General features: G+C 39.0%; 1 protein-coding gene across 3 annotated transcripts in view; it reads right to left on the bottom strand.

The window, feature by feature from the left end:
• Positions 1–688: 688 nt before the first annotated feature.
• mylk4b (myosin light chain kinase family, member 4b) overlaps positions 689–18,908 on the bottom strand; it is a 41,051-nt gene continuing 22,831 nt past the window's right edge. For 2 of the 3 annotated variants that reach the window (XM_035951535.2, XM_035951536.2), the window contains 12 exons: positions 10,244–10,325; positions 8,999–9,422; positions 8,607–8,836; positions 7,168–7,273; positions 6,250–6,343; positions 5,375–5,484; positions 5,120–5,261; positions 4,025–4,095; positions 3,807–3,935; positions 3,486–3,717; positions 3,257–3,305; positions 689–1,917 (listed from right to left, as the gene is read on the bottom strand). In XM_035951535.2, the coding sequence (XP_035807428.1) occupies positions 3,261–3,305; positions 3,486–3,717; positions 3,807–3,935; positions 4,025–4,095; positions 5,120–5,261; positions 5,375–5,484; positions 6,250–6,343; positions 7,168–7,273; positions 8,607–8,836; positions 8,999–9,422; positions 10,244–10,325 (1,665 nt within the window). In that variant the 3' untranslated portion in view covers positions 689–1,917; positions 3,257–3,260. Of the gene's footprint in view, positions 1,918–3,256; positions 3,306–3,485; positions 3,718–3,806; positions 3,936–4,024; positions 4,096–5,119; positions 5,262–5,374; positions 5,485–6,249; positions 6,344–7,167; positions 7,274–8,606; positions 8,837–8,998; positions 9,423–10,243; positions 10,326–11,675; positions 12,424–18,908 lie in introns of those variants that run through there. The other variant, XM_023277523.3, reaches the window with a different exon arrangement.

Here is an 18,908-nt window from a genome sequence, read left to right as displayed (position 1 = left end):
CACCCAAACCAAGGAGAAGTAGCACTTCATCTTTCAGAGACTCCCTCCAGTTTGCATCTTTGTGGAAAAGGATTCATACTACAGAGATAGTTTATAATTAATAGTAGATGGTGAGTCCAAACACATCTCAAAGCTTTGACGTGAAAATCAAAGAAGACCATCAGGTGCTACTAACTTACTCAAAAATCCTACAATACAGTATCTTCACCATTGGTCAGACTTGTGAGCCCACTGCATTTAGAAAACAAAGTACAGCTTCCATGCAAATGATCACAGTTTTGATGTTGTAGAGCTGTTTTTAATTTTAAATAAACTGGAAGAAACACAGAGCTGCATAGTGGCTCAGTGGTTAGCACTGCAGCTAGAAGATGCCTGGTTTGCATCCCGGCCTTCCCGGGATCTTTCTACATGGAGTTTACATGTTCTCCCTGTGCATGTGTAGGTTTTCTCCGGCTTCCTCCAACAGTTCAAGAACATGCTCAGGTTAATTGGTGCTTCTAAATTGTCCATAGGTGTGAATGTAAATGTGGTTAGTTGTCTCTATATGTAGCCCTGTGATAGACTGGTGACCTGTCCAGGGTGTCCCCTGTCTTCACTCTAAGTCAGCTGGGATAAACTCCAACCCCCCACGACCCTAATGAGGATTAAATGGTGTATAGATAATGGATGGATGAAAGAAACACTGCAATTTTTTTTTGAAGTGCATCATTTATTAACTTATTTATACTCTACATTTAATAACGTATCATTATTACACCGGAAAACTTGAAAAAAGTATCATAAATTCAAATAAACAAGTATTCAAATCACAACGCTTTTCCTTTTCCTAATGGAACAGCCAACAATTGAGCATCAAATACTCATCCAACCCCCCATTACTGAAAAACTGGGACAATAAAGCAATGACTGGTTTGTTCTCTGCTCTGTTGTTGGCTCTCCATCAGGATGAACTGTGTATTTACACATATAGTATGTGCATAACTAAGTGAAGTCCTGTCGGTTGCCCCTGAAAAATATCACATCTTGAATAAAAGCTTTGTACTTCAAGTACAGTCTGGTGTTGAACCAGGAAATAAATGAACATAAGAATCCACTTCAGTCATAAACATGAATCATTCATAGGTAGTATTCTGTTGTTCGTTATGCCTTCATGGAAGGTGAGAGGGCTACTCCAAACTGCCAAAGCAAGACGAGCTAGCGGCATGAATGCATACAGAAGGCATTGCAGTCTAAAATGTGGGTGAACTATGGCATGAATCAGAATCAGTCACTGAGATATTCTCACTGTTCAGGGGGAATGAGTGTATGCAGAGTTGTGTTATATACAAAATAAATTAATGGGGTGACTTCAACTACAACCAAGTTCAAAATGTATTTAACATATGTTCGAGAAAGAAAGAAAATCATTTTTATAAGACTTGTAAATTAAAAGAAAAAAAATCTGTATTCACAAAATATATTAATTAAATAACAGCATTCAATCCATATTTTGTTTAAAGTTGTTTGCTGAATCACGGGGAAATAGGACAAAAAGTGCAAAGCATGCAAAAAACCAGGACAACATGACAAAGTGACCACTGTCAGCAGAAGAACCACAGTGTTTTCTTGATGCTAAACAGATGATTTTCAGGTTTTGGAGTTGTAGAAGTGACATATAATGCAGACTCTATGTCTCTTGTTACCTTTGCAGCTACAGTACTTAAACACCACAGAGCTAGAGAGTCCTCACTGGTTCAGTCTGTGTTTGATTCTTCCTGTGTTTCTCCCACTGTTCGGGTCAGAACTAGCAGCTCTGGAGCGAAGCTAACATGAGGAGAGTAGTTATACAGTGGCTATACAAGTACAGCAGCATTGGTCCAGTGTTGGGCTCCAAGGCCCTACATTGTCAGAAGGCATGCTGAGGGCCTCACAGTGTTTCTAAAAGGGAAACAGAACAAAACAACAAAAAATAAATGCCTTAGAGTAGACACTTTGAGTTAAAAAAAATAAACCAACAGATACAGCCTTGGCAATAATCATTAGACCACTTGTTGGTTTCTTTACAAGTCGACACAAACAGGCCTAAACAGAGATAATTTAATTTGAATTGAATCATTATGGTTAAATAATTTCAGTCTCATAATAATTCAATCCATGCAATAAATTCGTTTTAAGGCCCACAGTTGCAAAATTGCAGCATTTATTTAAAGCTGTCTAGCTGCACCTATTTCTGACTGAATGCAGACAAACTCTACATTTCCCAGCATCCCACACTCTGAACTGCAACATTTTTGGCTGGAAAATATTAATACTGTGAGACATAACACATTCCAAGTTCAAACAACATGGCTATTTTCCACTGACCCCCTAGCTCTCTGTTTTAGAACAATTTCAACAATTTTCCAAGAAAGTATTTGACCTGTAGCATTTTTTTCCTTCATTCTAAAGATATTTAAAGATAGAGAAGTCAAATTACTTTTTAAAAATATAATACATGTAATTTTGGGGGATTTCTTTCAATGGGGTTAAGGTTAAAAGCTAACTCTATTAATTTTGTATAGGATTAACAGAACATTAACAGGTGCTGTACATCAACTGCATGCAACAAGTGTGATGTTCGTTTGTGCTTCACAGATAAAAAACAAACTGCTTCCTTCAGTTTCACATATAAACAGATGCAAAGGAGAATGCCATCCACCAATTAAGAGTCCTGAGACATCAGAAAATCCTTATGATGTTCAAGCAAAGTCCAACATGTAAATATGAACAAATGGTAGAGGACTGATGTAATAAAATTCCACTTTTACGAGTTCAAAAAAATTGAAAGTTGTAATGACATCATTTTCTTACCATTTTTTATTGTGTGGAAGTGCATTCTAGCATGGATTGCAATTACAGTTTTGACTCATTAAATTAATAACATTTTATTGTACCGCATTCAACAATTTTATATCAACACAATTCATTTTAAGATACATATTTTGATAGTATTGAATCACCAGTACCTAATCATCTGTGGACTTTGTAAAAAATTAAATGATAATATTTTTATACACACTAAGATCTGCTGTTGCAATTTTGCAACGTTTTCACAAAATCCTGAAAAATCCCAAAAATAGTCTCATTATTTTCTTGATTAGAGGTGTGCTAAAAACTGTTTAAAATGAAACTTTTTTTTTTTTTTTTTTTTTTTACATCAAAAACATCGATTCTTGGTCAGAGTGGCAGAATAATTACATCCAAGGCTGTACATAAGCTTACAGAATAAAGCTCTTACCTCTCTAGCTCTCTGGAGGAGGAGCATGTGTGGAGTGGCACTTGTTTTTCTGCAATGAGAGGATTTACAGAAGTCACTTATAATGGCACAACTTAAAACTGAAATAGCCCCAAGACATGCTGTCTTCAAAATATGTTTATAGAAACATTACACATGCCAAAATCTGCCAGGTGAATATATATATATATATATATATATATATATATCTCACACTGGATGCTATCTTTACCTTCTGATTGAGTTGATAGTGCAGACTTCGGTCTGACAGCCAGGGGTGTCGGAGGGACTCTGCTGCACTCATCCTCCAGCTCTTGCTCTTCACCAGCAGACGAGTGATAAAGTCTTTGGCCTCATCAGAGATGTCTGTAAACTCCTCCTCCTCAAAGTTCCACTGACAGGCCAGGATGTTGTTCAGTGTCTCATTGTCATCGTCCCCCAGAAACGGAGACAATCCACTGAGCCTGGACAGAAAAAAATAAAATAAAATTGAGGTTATGCGCTGTGTCTTCTTGCATGTATGTTCATGTGTGAATGTGGATCTTTGACTTACAGCATGTAAGTGATGACTCCAAGACTCCACATGTCTGTAGGGAATGAAACAAACTCATAGTTGATGACTTCAGGAGCTAAAAATTCAGGTGTTCCAAAGTTGACCCTCAGCTTCTCCCTGGGTTTATATCTGTAAGAGACACAACAGCAGACCCATAAGAGACACACACAGGCCTCAGAAAGTCAAGTTATGGAAGATAAGATGACTATAAATTTTACCTCCTGGCCAGGCCAAAGTCAATGATTTTGATCTTGTTAGTAGCCCTGCTGACACAAAGAATGTTCTCTGGCTGAAAAAGAACACACATGCTATGTTTCAGACAAATTCTTCCTTCTGGGGCAGACACAGCTGAGAAAAATTGTTACAAAAACAAGACAGAAAGCACTGCAAATTTGTTTTTCATAGGGAGAACACATAAACTTTAATGGGAGCTTTTTAGACAGTTTATGGTTTTTCATTATGAGTGGACTCTAGCATTTTTTATTACAGTGTTTAGGCTCAGCAAGAGACTACAGTAGAGTATTTAAAGTGGTTTAACCATCTGAACCCCAAAATGTCACCATTTATCAGTCTGAATCATCAGATACTAAACTTTCTGACAGTAATTGAACTATCATGTGTCTCACGCATTCTGTCAGGAAAATGAAGCAAATCTAAGCTCATTTAAAAATTCACCAAAAATAAACTGTTTATACAAACACATTCTTAAAGAAACTAAAAAGATACGCTTCTCTCTGCAACCAAGAAGCCATCGGGGACTTAACAGCGTCTTGTGACAAAAAATTCAGCAGAACTAGGCTAAACTGCAGGCTGTGCTTACATAGCAGATAGAAGACATGAATAAATACAAATTCAAAATGTAAATAGTAAAGTATCTACTGTATGTTGATATTAATACTAATATTTAGAAAAGTTTGGGGTCACTTAGAAATTTCCTTATCTTCGAAAGAAAAGCATTTTTTTTCAATGAAGATAATATTAAATGAATCAGAAATCCAGTCTAGACATTGTTAATGTGGTAAATGACTATTCTAGCTGGAAACAGCTGATTTTTAATGGAATATCTACATAGAGGTACAGAGGAACATTTCCAGCAACCATCACTCCTGTGTTCTAATGCTACATTGTGTTAGCTAATGGTGTTGAAAGGCTCATTGATGATTAGAAAACCCTTGTGCAATTATGTTAGCACATGAATAAAAGTGTGAGTTTTCATGGAAAACATGAAATTGTCTTTTGAACGGCAGTCTACATCAGTATGACAGAAAAATGTGATAAGCAGTGAAACAATGACAGAGAATGAACTGAAGTACCTTGAGGTCCAGATGCAGGATGTACATTTTGTGCATGTACTGCAGCCCTTCACAGATCTGGCGTATAAACAGCACAGTGTCCAGCTCTGTCAGGTTGTAGTTCTCATCAATGATGCGATCAAACAGCTCCCCTCCTTCCACGCTACAGCACAAGGACAAGCTAAGTTACAGCTAGGCAGAGCTTAAAACCATGTTGTATTAACACAACAAACACATGCGCATGCAGTATAGACCGGCACTCAGAGACAGACTTACTATTCCATGACTAGAATGATGTCATGGCGTGACTCAAAGGCAGCATACAGCTGGATAAGGTTGGCGTGGTTCAGCTGGTTCATCACCTGGATCTCATTCCTCACCACCTCCTGAGAGACAGAGATACGATTGAAATGAAACCACATATTGTTAAGTGAAAGATTTAAAACTAAGCTAAATAAAGAGCGATGTGGCCTAAACTGAGGAGAAATATTGGCAAAGCCGTTTAGTTCTGCAAGGTAAATTTAGACTTAGTAACAAGTAAATTAACAAGTAACATCAGTGCAGTTCATTGTGTTGTTCATCAGCTTTGAAATGTTCACATAAGATTACCTTAATCACCAATGACTGATTATAGTTTTGATCAATATGATATTCTGAAAACTACAAATAAAAAAATCTAATTTACATGAGAGTAAATAAAAATGGGGTTTTACTACAAATAATCATTAAGGTCATGTTGAATCCCAATCTCTGATCAGAGATATTTGCAGTATAATCATATACAAATTAAACAAAACAGACATGCTTTGTCTGCCATTGTTGGCAACGTGAGTCATCTGAGGATTTGGCTGTGAGTTTGATGAGTTTTTTGAATACTTCAGATGATAATGTAACCACACAGCTATGCTGGGACACCTGACCTCTCCAGCATCACTTTTGGATGACCAAGGGAAATAAAGACACAATGAGGCATACCCACGCCCCATAGATGGCTGAGCTGTGCCTATTTTTAAAATATAATCCTTTATGGTACTTAGCAATGACGAAAGTAACCATCCATTAGACTGTCTGGGAAAAATGGCATCTTAGAGGCACTGCTGAGCATGTATTCTGTTTCATAGCCAGCATTCACTGGACGGTTATTACTGCACCTTCTCTTTCTGGCTCCTGGCTTTGATGATCTTGGCAGCCAGTGTCAGACCAGACGAGTTCTCTATGCACTTGTGGACTTGTCCAAAACGTCCCCTAATAAAAGAAAAGCAAACAGAGGGATGAGTGAAACACGTAGATAGATGAGATGCAGCGTCGAAGAGGAACCATTTTGGAAATTGAATTGTATTGTTAAACATTAATAATTCTAGTGCTGAAATATCAGTCGTTTGTCAAGCTGAACATTCGCTGGTTCCAGCTTCTCTTGCTGTTGTTTAATATGACTGTAAACCGAATATCAGGTTTTGCACTGTTTGGATTAGCCTTTGGACAGTACCAGATCCTATAAATATATACACCAGCTGGTTTAAACAAAACAAGCAATTTGATTTGACTTGATGTTAACTTGGGGGAACTTGTAAATTTTATTTCTCAGTGTCTTCTCAGGTTTAAAGGCCAAGACAATGAATCAGTTGTGACGTAAAGCTGCCAAATTAATCCAATATAAAAACAATCATTTGTTGCGGCTGTTACTTATACGCATACATCATAATAAGCTCATTCAGTCATTTAGAAATTAGGTCTCTGCTGTGTGCCATGTCACTAATTTGAGAAATGTGCTTGCGTGCTGAGGAGTAATCTTCACTTTGAGAGGCAGGATTTAGCACCAGTCTATCACGTCAGAGAGGCCCGCTATTTCAGAAGTACCCCCCTAGGAACATAACAATTTGCCCTCTAGGGGGCAGCAACGAGGTCTTGAAAAAAAAACTGTTAAGAGTGTGAGATCCCAGGTGTTTCATCAGAGAAGGCTGATGGAGTGAAGTGAATGAAGTATCTGTGGCTGTAACTAAGTGAAATAAAAATAAGTTCTTTATTGTTGTAATGGGAGGTGTATATTCTGTGGTGTTCTGGTCACTCACCCTCCTAGGACCTCGTCTCTGTTGATAGTGTAGTAGGTGGCGATCTGATGAGGTTTAGGAGTCACAATGCGGTGGTCAAAAGGTGCTAACGGTGGAGGGCTTGAGTCTGAAGAAACAACAGAGGTAACAAAAAAGAAACAAAACACAAAGGGTGAGAAAGGAAATTGCTGGTACTGAACATATATAGTGAAATAGAGGCTGAGGAGGAGGCCTCGGCCCCCAGAAACAAGGTGGATCAAAATAGCAGCATGCCAGTGTCTTATTATCTGCTCTGCCAGCTGTGTTGACTGACATGTTGCTGACGCTTGAACAGGCATGCTATTATGACACTGAATCTGCTTGAAAGTCTGGGCAAAAAAAGGTCAAATGACTATCTCAACAAGTTGCGTACATGGAATGCCTGCTATACGTGGGTTTGACACAAAAGGAGAATCATGCCAAACAGGACTGTTGCCCAGATTTTAGAAATACAGAGCCTTACATGTATCTTTAGTGGCTAAAATTTTTCTTACTTGTTTTTTGTTTGCAGCTGTAAAAACTAAGGATCTTGTGTAGCTGTCTGTATGACAGCAAAGGAAGCACATCCAAAGTGGATATGGAAGTAGAACTGTACCTGTGTCCATTTTGTTTCAGCAACACAATATAAAGTTGACACCATTATAAACTAGTATATACTCTACCGTTTAAAAGTTTGGGGTCACCCAGACAATTTCATGTTTTCCATGAAAATCCACACTTTTATTCATGTACTAACATAATTGCACAAGGGTTTTCTAATCATCAATTAGCCTTTCAACACCATTAGCTAACACAATGTAGCATTAGAACACAGGAGTGATGGTTGCTGGAAATGTTCCTCTGTACCTCTATGGAGATATTCCATTAAAAATCAGCTGTTTCCAGCTAGTATAGTCATTTACCACATTAACAATGTCTAGACTGTATTTCTGATTCATTTAATGTTGTTTTCATTGAAAAAAACTGCTTTTCTTTTAAAAATAAGGAAATTTCTAAGTGACCCCAAACTTTTGAATAAGAGTGTATTACTTTCATTCTTGTGATGTTTGGCGTTTACTTGTGATGACTAGCTGTACACACAGAAAACTTGATTGCTTGACTAAATTCAACAACAGTCTAGAGTCTAGACTGTTTTTCTGATAAATTTAACGTTATCTTCATTGAAAAAACTGCTTATAAGTGACCCCAGACTTTTGAACGGTAGTGTACATGCTGAAGCCAATGTCTAAATGCCTTAATACAAGCTGATGCAATCACTAATATCCTGAAAAAACATCCATACAGCTAAATTTTACCCAAACTGAAATTTACACATTGTGGTCACCTCTATACCTCCACCCCTTCTCTCATACCAAACTTCTTTGTTTTCTTCTCATGCATGCATACATTGTAAACACAAATGAAAACATTTCATTTCTTACCAATGATAAATTCCTTCACTGTAGATTCTCCCTCCTTCCTCTCCTCTTCAGCTTCTGTCTTTGCCTCATCAGATTTGGAGGGCTGTGGCTCGGCCCCCTCCACCACCTGTCCATCAGCATTCTCCACTTCATTGTCTTCCACTCGGCTTTTTTTGAGGTCGTCCTTCACTAGATCTTCTTCTGTGACACGACGTTTGCTACAAGTGGCCACATCGCCAAGCTCCTCCGAGCTTCACGTTAGAGGAAACAACAGATTACTTGATCATTTTTAAAGATCAAGCATGCGGCAACTTCTATTACACAAAGAAATACAAATACACACATTTACTTGAACTAACAACACAGAGACAGAAAAGGTTACAAGAAGAAGTCTTGTGACTGGCAAGAAATACCTTTCCTGCGACAGGAGAGAGGTTTTGCAGATATCTGGCATGACACTGATCGCCTTTTCAGATTTTGATGAGTCTTCTGCTTCTGTTTTATGCTTTTTCTTCCCATCATCTTCTACTTTTCCTCCCTGTTCTGGATCTTCTGCCAGTTGTTGTTGTTCTTCTTCTGCTTCGGAATCCTCAAAGATATCCCCTTCTTCCTCTTCATTTTGTCTTTCTTTAGGTTGCTTCTGCCTTTCCTCTAACTGGGCAGCAGAAGCATGTGGTCCATCCAGGATGAGCTCTGCAGACTTCTGTCTTCCTCCACTTCCTCTGTCCTCCCCCCTCTGGACGTCAACCTCTGCGTTTACGTGGGAATGATCAGTGTTCTGCCTGTTGAGCTTTTCCACCTGTTCCTGCAGTACAGGTTCATTAGGGGAACAGGAGTCTGAAGTGAAGAAAGCACAGATATAGCCATAAGGGTTAGCAAATATTTTGTTCTGATGCCACATTAAACAGTATTTTTTGATGTAATCTGATAATCTGTGACCCTGGAATGGATAAAATTCACACACTATATATACACAGGTTGATATTTTATGTTAAGCTGCATGGACTGGCACAAACTTTGATGTAGACCCACCTGGTTCTTATAGGATTAACTGTAGTAACTAACTGATCTTTTGTATTGCCACTAATGGATCAAACCTTCCACTTGTCCAGATCTTCAGGTCACAAATGACATTCAGAGTAATATGAAAGTTTTAAAGCTAATACCTAAATTCCTATCAGTATCAGCTGTGTTTTAGATTAATGCTAGAACATCCTGCACTAATTTCAGCCTGTTGGATCGCTTACAGGCAAAGTCAGTGTGCTAAGTTAGTGTGTGAGCATAGGGGAATATTGCAGATATACAGTATCAACATCTATGTGTATGTCATCTGATAAGTAGAAAGAAATTGCAGTACCGACATGCCAAACTACCTGTGTCACCATAACATAGACTGTCCACCGCAGAGCAGTGACCAGCTGATTTTTCAACTCCAACATGGCCCATTTAGTTTGTTTGTTTGTTTTTGTTTTTTTTTAATCTGTATGTTTGTTTTATATATAGTGTTTATGTCAAAAACTGCCTTGGCCGTTACAGTTGTATTACTTTCTGCTCAGTGCCCCAATTTTTAGAATCATTCTCAAAAATTCTGAATTTGTTTGACTATAGTATATTTCCTATGCAGTTCCAATAATGTGTAATCTCATGTTTAAGTTTACCTGACGTCTCCAGAGGTTTCCGCTTCTTCTGGGCCTTCAAGCCCTTCAGGCTCAGCTTGGCTTTATCCTTGTCATCTTTTGCCTTGTTGTGAAAGGAAGAGATAAAGATAAAGCATTAGACATGGTCACATCAAAATGCAGTGTGGAACAAAACTTGAATCAGGTATCAGAGTGTCACATTCAAAGGAATTCCTCTGCTCTACGGAAGTAACTTCTATGTTAGTGGAGCCAGGAGTCTGATGGCCCTACAAGAGTTATGCCCGATATTTCCATGTATACAATAGTTAGATAGCAAGACAGACTGTTTGTTTCTGTTGCTATGGTATGATGTTCTGCTGAGCGGATGTCAACTCCTAGAGACAGAGGAAAGGTCACATGTTATCTGTAGCAGACGACATGTTGCACAACACAGGAATCACTTTTACTCTTTCCAGCATGTAATATACAGTGCATAAGGAATGTACTGTAAGGGAAATACATTTTTTAATGCACAATACTGGTGTTTTTGCAATAACAGAGAAGTTAGGATGACACTACACTTTCCCTGTCACTCAAACATAAGACATGTAGTGTCACAAATCTGTTTACTCAGCCACAGCCCAATTCCAAAAAAACTGAAAAAACATCTCGGAATCAGTCAAAATTCAAGTATATGAAGTGCTCAAAGGCACAGACATTAACAGATATTCTTAAAAGACCAGTAAAAACCATGAAACAATCTTCTTATTCTTCCACCCATGGAGAATAACAGGCAATTATGATGTGAACTATGTGGTGTTACATAAAAGGACCCCAGTGCATCTAATCATTTACTACATTAATGCCACCTATTCAGAATAGGCCAGTCAAGTGCTAAAGTGTCTCTGCCCAGCTGCAGTCTGACACACTGCTGATAAAGACATGGTTAGGGTAAGATAACAAGTCTGACACTAATCATTTACACCTCAGAGGTAAATGACAATCTCTGCACGAAGGAAAACTACTTAACATTACATAGAAGCACATATTGAGATACAGCAGAGCCAAGAACAGATAAACTAGGAGCCATGTCAAAACTGAAAGGAATGAATCGTTGTTCAAAGACGGAATTCAGAAACTTGTTAAGAGCCATGAATAGCATCTATTTAGTTTTAGAGCAGGCTTATTAAAATGTTGCTACATGTAGGTCATTTGCACAGGAGGATTCCGTTTACAACCTTTCAGACAGCAGTTTATGCATTTGCCGCAATGATCACAATGCAATTAGACCTCTCACTATGTTGCTATTCACAGCACAAAGTACTGGAACCAACAAGGGAACGCTGCGTTGCACCTTGTTCAGATGCTGAAGATGAAAACAGAAAAAAACAAACAAAACTGAACAGGCGGCTGGATAGATTTGATTTTACATCTTAGAAGAAAATCTTGCTTGTAATGTTGTTGAATATCTCACCTTCCTGCTGGCTTTGTTTCCAGGCTGTTTGAACAAAAGCTCCACCAGCCTGGAGCTCTTCACCACCTCCCCAATGAAGCTGATCACCTGCTGGGTGCCCTCCACCAGCTTCTCCACCCCTTCCAACCTGCGTCCCTGACTCTCCATACGCTCACTGGCCCTTTCCACCACACCGCACAGCTCCCTGCACGCCGCCTCTAGCCCTGAGCCACGTCTGCTGCTACGGCCTTCTTCCCGCAGAGAGGCCAAATCCCGACCCATACCCCTGACGTCCTGGGACAGGCCGTCCAGCCGGGTCAGGACCGTCTGCTGCATGTTGAGTAAGCACTCCATCTGAGAGCTCAGGGAGTCCATTCGGCTTTCCACACAGCGCAGGGCAGCATCATGAGAGGAGGAAGAAGATGATGAAGAAGAAGTAGCTTGAGATTTGTCTGATCCATTAAGCGAGAGCTTCCTCCCACCAGGCTTCTGACCATGAAGAGGATTTGGATCATAAACTTTGGCTAAAGAGTTGACAAGGCTGGAGCTCATGACTGAAATCACAGTATCCCTGCCTCAGAAACAGCAAATACTACCCACTCACCAACAAGTCTGTTCACTTACATACAGTCTTGTCAGAAACTACAACGAAAAACATATTGCAAGACAAAGCTACAGGCAGAAGAAAAGAAGTGGAGGAAGAACAGATATCTCTCCTCCAATGCAGAACCACAGAGTTGAGTTTTAAGAATAGCAAATGGCTGTTCTCCAAATTAAAGTGCAGCCCCCTGTGGACGTCAGGGACCGAGTGGCCAGTGATAAGAGCTGAGGGCTCGGGTGTGCAGTTGGGGATTGATGGGGGTTAGGGGGAGATGCTGGGGAGGATCGCTATGTGACATTTGAGACACTTCAAAAGCCCTTCAGTCGGGTGTCAGAATCCCAAGAATCTGGGACTGAAATATGACGCCATAAAAAGTAAGACAAACAAATAAAATGTACAGTCAATCAAAAAGAACCTAAGATGTCCAGATCTCATCTTTAAGAACTCTGTCAATGTTTCAGCCGATGGTGTGGTGTTAGTGTACAGTATATTTTATATATAAAATATATGGTTATCATATTGTTACATACAGCAACAGGTGCAAGTGTGTGCAAGGCCACAAAAACATCATTAACTGCTGGACCTCAGTTACAAACACAAGCATTGTGAGTATTTCTAAACCTCAACAAATGCCGCTCGGTTCTCATAACTCACTTGTTTTCACTGAGTGGATGTGTCAGCACAACATTGCATAATTACCAGTAATTCCTAGGGCAAGACTTCCTATTAAAAAATATTTCCTCACTTAAGAGCCACAAGTCTTATTTTGGTTACAAAAATTACATTTTTTTTTCCAAAACTGCTGATATGAGGTTACAGTCTGAATTACAATCAAATGTAATTTTACCAAATCAACTCTAAGCTGAATACTTTTCACATTATTATTCTTTAAACTATATTTATAATTCAGTAAATATAAATATCCAACCTTGGCAAAAATTTGTTTTGCTTTTTGATTTTAATGGTAATTATCTGAATCATTTAATGTATCTGTTGAAGATTGAAATACTTGATTGTGTTGTACATTTTGCTACAAGCGTTTTGTTACCAAAAAATTTTGCATCCATGGTAAATGTTGTGTTCAAATACAGATAACTAATTTTTTAGATGAACAATTGGTGACTGATTGAATTTGGTGAAGAAAGATACCAACAGGAAACAACAGGTTTGGTTTTATATGGAGTCCATCAACCAGAAAGAGCCGCACAGCTCCCAGTATAGACTCAGTGTCCACTCAAATGTGAGGACAAGAAGACAACGGAAGAAAACAGGAAACAGGTGATCCCAGTGACACCTAAGAACTGTTGATACAGAGCAGAAGGGGATTGTGGGAGAGGAAACTCACAGCACATGTTGTTGCAAAGAATTAAAAAGGATGGACTGACACAGATATACACTTTGATACTGACACATAACTTCATAAGCATGAACAGACACAGTTATTGACAAATGTCTGACTGCACACACTGACCTCAAACTTTTCCATGTCTCAGTACAGTGCTATCTGGAGTAGGCAGGGTGACAAAGCGCTGGCGCCTATATACTGGCACCCATCTGTCAGCACCGGAAAAACCTGACCTACACTCTATTCCTCGTTCTGTTCCTAGTACAGGCCGCTCGTCAGCTGTCAGGGTTAACACTTGTATCCTCAGTGCTTATTTACCAGCGAAGGTGAGAATGAAAGAGGACACTGTGCAAGTGCAGACAGAATACAGTATATACTATTGAAATGCACGTTTTGCCACTGAAAGGATGAAGAGAACAGTGATCAGAAAACAAATTTCTTTTTGTTGTCATTGCTTAACATATAGCAGCGACGGTCCCTTGCATTGTAACCTTCAAGGGTTTTAAAGCTGCATTTCAGCAAAAAATATTTATCCAATGGAACACAAAGTAAAAGTGCTTTTAAAAAAAAGCTTCGGACATTTAAAAAATATGTTTCAGATTAGTTTTTCCAATTGGATCTTTGCACTCAACATTAACACCCCAGATCTTATATCTGATGGGTTAAACAACAGCAGATAGACTCTCCAAAGATTACCAGATCTCATCAAAAACTCTTGGACAGGAAATCCAAAGTATTTTTTAAAATTTTTATTTATTTATTTGTGTTTTATCCATTCATAAAGTATGACATATGGATGAGGAAAACATTTATTTCTGATTGACTGAAAGGATGCCTCAACTATAATCACACTTAAGCAACATTAACTGATATTCTTCAGCCATGTTGAGCTTTCAATATAAATAAAACACTATACAATCCATGTTATAAAGCTGTTGTAAAAACATACACTGGACAATCAAACAACTATAGTGCAATATTACTTAATGTCAAATGACTCCAAAATGTATCACCTCTCAGTAATCGCATGATTTCTCAATTGACAAGTAGAGTATTTCCTTTTATGAGCAATAAAAAACAAATGCTTTAGGATGATTATACTGAAACTATAGGCCCCGGGGTAGAAAGTCCTGTGATCACTGACAGACAAGTTAGTTAAGTTATGATCACGGAAACAAAACTGAGTACACTTGTGATTTCCAATTAGCCCAATTACCTGAATATGGATAGAAAATGATTTGTGAACATCAGAACTTTCTCAGTCTTGGACCTATCTGCTATATCTAACTGCATATTTTCATCTTGGCTCCACATGGACAAGAATTGCCAGAGGTATTCAGAAATCTGTGAGACTTGAAGATGAAAGTGGACACTGGACACCAGGACTACCACAATGAATGCAAAGTCCTGACAGTGAAGCACAGATGTGGAAGTGTGATGAAATTGAGCCGCATGAGAACAAATATTGTTGGGAAAATGTCATTTATAGATGGAAACATCAGTGCCTGTGGATATACTACAATACTGGCTACAAAATGATTCCCAGTCTGCAGCAGCTTGGCAGAGAGAAACATTTCAATATAAGAACGGCACAAATCACACAAGCGTTTCGAACAAAAACCAAAGTGCAAATTTTGACCTGGACAAATATATCACCTGACCTGAACTCAGTGGAACACATTTGGGGCATTTCACACCTAGCAGACATTATTTGAGTCAAGACATTGATAATAGTGCATAAAAATAATGACTCTGCCTACCCACAAATGTATCTTCATAGCATTATTCTGGAAATCACATGAAGCTTCCAAAAATGTTATGAACTATTTTTCTAGGTGTACAAGGAAAGAGACAGTAAACAACATATTATTTCACATTGCTGTGTCCTTCACTTCTGTTATTTTCTTAGACTCGTCCATAGCACAGCCACTATATTAGGTGTCTGACAATTTACGCAGGACATGGCAACACAACATAGAGCTATGAAAGTAGGAGCAGAGTGGTGGTTGATTGGTCTGGTGTTGAGGCCAGTGGGAGGTTTAAATGTACCCTGTCGGACAATCTCTAAAAATCCCCAGTCAGAAAAGGTTACATGGTAAGATGAGAGCCAGTGTGGTATAGGAGCACTGTTTGGGAATGAGACTGACGCAGCCAAGCCACTCTCACCACATATAGAGTTACTCAGCAGGAAGACCCAGACAGTACATAATGCTTATTCTACTGCCACAAGCTTTCCAGTAATCCAATATCACTCCGGTGCAATGGCACGAACAACATGGACGCAACACGCTTCAGTCCAGAGCCACAATTATAGACTGTGTCACACGCAACAAATGTATGCCGTGGGATAATGGCTGCTGTTGTGGTGAGTCCGCATTTAACAACACTGGAGCTGGGCAAGGGAAAGCTGAAATGAAGATGGAGGTGGATAGTCACGAAGTACATTAACCCTTGTGACCTAAATCCTTTGCCCATCTATATTTTGTACTTTCCACACATACTGTTCATGCCGATTTTTGGTAACAAACCCTTTGAAGAGGGAGGAATTGTGAACTAAAAGTGCACCTCCCACCCAAATGGGACCATCTACTAAGGCGGGCTAGTAATAGACTAGAGATTTTGGTCCACTGACAACAGATCAGTGACAGCTCTCTGATCCAGGTCCAGCTCCGGGGCCCCTGACTCATCCAGGGTTTCCCTCACAAATGGCATCCGTGCCCACAAAGGATTCACCATACCATCATTATGACTGAGACCAAAAATAATTTCAAATAGCACAACAACAAAGTGCTAAATACTCTCTCGTGAATTGCCATTTTGAAAGGCCGGAATACAAATGAGCATCACCACGTTTGTTCATCTGCATCCTCTTTTACGCAGTTGTATGTGTGCTGCAGCAGCATGTGTGCTGTGTAGTCATTAACACGATATCAGAGCTGTGAAAAAAAAACATTAAAATTGGAGCCCAGATTTCCTAGTTCACATACACTACCGTTGAAAAGTTTGAGGTCACCCAGGCAATTTCATGTTTTCCATGAAATCTCACACTTTTATTCATGTGCCTGTATTCTTCATGAATCTAATCATCAATTAGCCTTTCAACACCATTAGCTAACACAATGTAGCATTAGAACACAGGAGTGATGGTTGCTGGAAATGTTCCTCTGTACCCCTATGGAGATATTCCATTAAAAATCAATCATTTTAAGCTAGAGAAATCATTTACCACATTAACAATATCTAGACTGGATTTCTGATTCATTTAATATTATCTTCATTGAAGAAAGCTGCTTTTCTTTCAAAAATAAGGACATTTCTAAGTGACCCCAAACTTTTCAACGGTAGTGTATTATTTTCATTCGTGTGATGTTTGGTGTTTATTTGTGATGACTAGCTGTATACACAGAAAACTCGATTGCTTGATTAAATTCAACAAAATAAATGATCAAATGGATTTCCAGATAATATGAACTACAAAATCGCTGCACAGTGGCATAGTTAGCACTTTCGCCTTGCAGCTAGAAGATCCCTGGTTCGCGTCCTGGCATTCCTGGGATCTTTCTGCATGGAGTTGGCATGTTCTCCCTGTGCATGCGTGGGTTTTCTCCGGGTGTTCTGACTTCCTCCCACAGTCCGAAAACATGCTGAGGTTAACTGATTGTTCTAAATTGCCCGTAGGTGTGAATGCAAGTGTGATTGTTTGTCTGTATATGTATCCCTGTGATAGACTGGTGATCTGTCCAGGGTGTCCCCTGCCTTCACCCTAAATCAGCTGGGATAGACTCCAGCTCCCCTGTGACCCAAATGAGGATTAAGTGGTGTATAGATACTGGATGGATGGATGGATGATCTGCAAAAGAAATCTGCTGAATGCACTTACTGCAAGTGTCTTTGGGCAAAAGCATCTGCAAATTGAACATCATGTAAAGCAACTAGCTAAATATGAGTAGCTATTCTTCCACATTTGCCTAAAAATTGAAAAACATTTTTTACTTCGGATGACAATATTATATAAGCTACCTGTTTGAGCACTGCATTGATGCCAACGACACCATGCATTTATAGCTACACTATACCTGCAGTGCAAATATATCTTGATCAATCTATTTGTGCATATTTTCCCATAATTCACCCTGAGAAATTTGGTATTTTTGGAAACATCATGACAAGATTTGAAAATACAGATATGCAGATTGGTTTGCTTCATTTTGTAACATGCAAAAAGTTAACTCTCTGGGAGGTTTGCAGGGTTTAAGTGTGTACATGACAATACAAAGAAGTCCACATATTTTCTGTGTAGCTCCACCTGCTGCTTTTCTATCTGACAAACCTACATGTGTCACCACAAGCTGATGACAGTTTGTTCTTTCACAGTTCAGCTGCCACGATAATGATTACGACCACAGCGAGACAGTAGAAAATTCTTTTCATGGAATAGCGGTGCTGTGTGACGTCAGCAAAGTGTGTTTCTTCATGTATCTGTGTGTTTGGGATGCAGAGGGCAATTAGGCTCAGCCTGTAAATATATTACAAAAGCTCCACAAGTGTGTGTCTTAAATAGATGCAAACCAGCGTTCTTCTGCTATTCCCAGTTTCCCGCTTACTGTCAGTGTTACGTAACATGAAGACAACTGGGTGTGACAGGACATGAGAATGATAAATGGTGACCTGGTGGAATGACTATCAGTCCCATCGCCCCAAAACATGCACACACATACACACAAATACATTACTGTTCAAAAGTTTCGTCACTTAGAAATGTCCTGATTTTTGAAAGAACAGCAGTTTTTTTCAAAGAAGATAACACTAAATGAATCAGAAATCCAGTCTAGACATTGTTAATGCGATAAATGACTATTCTAGCTGGAAACAGCTGATTTTTAATGGAATATCTCCATAGAGGTACAGAGGAACATTTCCAGCAACCATCACTCCTGTGTTCTAATGCTACATTGTGTTAGCTAATGGTGTTGAAAGGCTAATTGATGATTAGAAAACCCTTGTGCAATTATGTTAGCACATGAATAAAAGTGTGAGTTCATGGAAAACATGAAATCGCCTGGGTGACCCCAAACTTTTGAATGGTAGTGTACATACACACAAAAACCAGCACAGTAGCAGAAGATCTCATATGTCAGACTGTGAACACACACTGGTAAGTTACTCTTAGAAGTCAAAAAAAGCTGAATATAACATTTTGTTGCCAATTTAACATGGCCAATGTGTTCCGAAAAAAAAAACTTTATCAAAGCTGTTAATGAAACTTTTCGTAACTTGGTGATGAGAGAGAGTTATTGACTTAGACAGG

The sequence above is a fragment of the Amphiprion ocellaris genome, chromosome 2 (genome assembly GCF_022539595.1).
Source record: "Amphiprion ocellaris isolate individual 3 ecotype Okinawa chromosome 2, ASM2253959v1, whole genome shotgun sequence".
Lineage (NCBI taxonomy): Eukaryota > Metazoa > Chordata > Actinopteri > Pomacentridae > Amphiprion > Amphiprion ocellaris.
The sequence above is the reverse complement of the archived record's forward strand: the minus strand, read 5'-3'. Positions and strand labels throughout refer to the sequence as shown.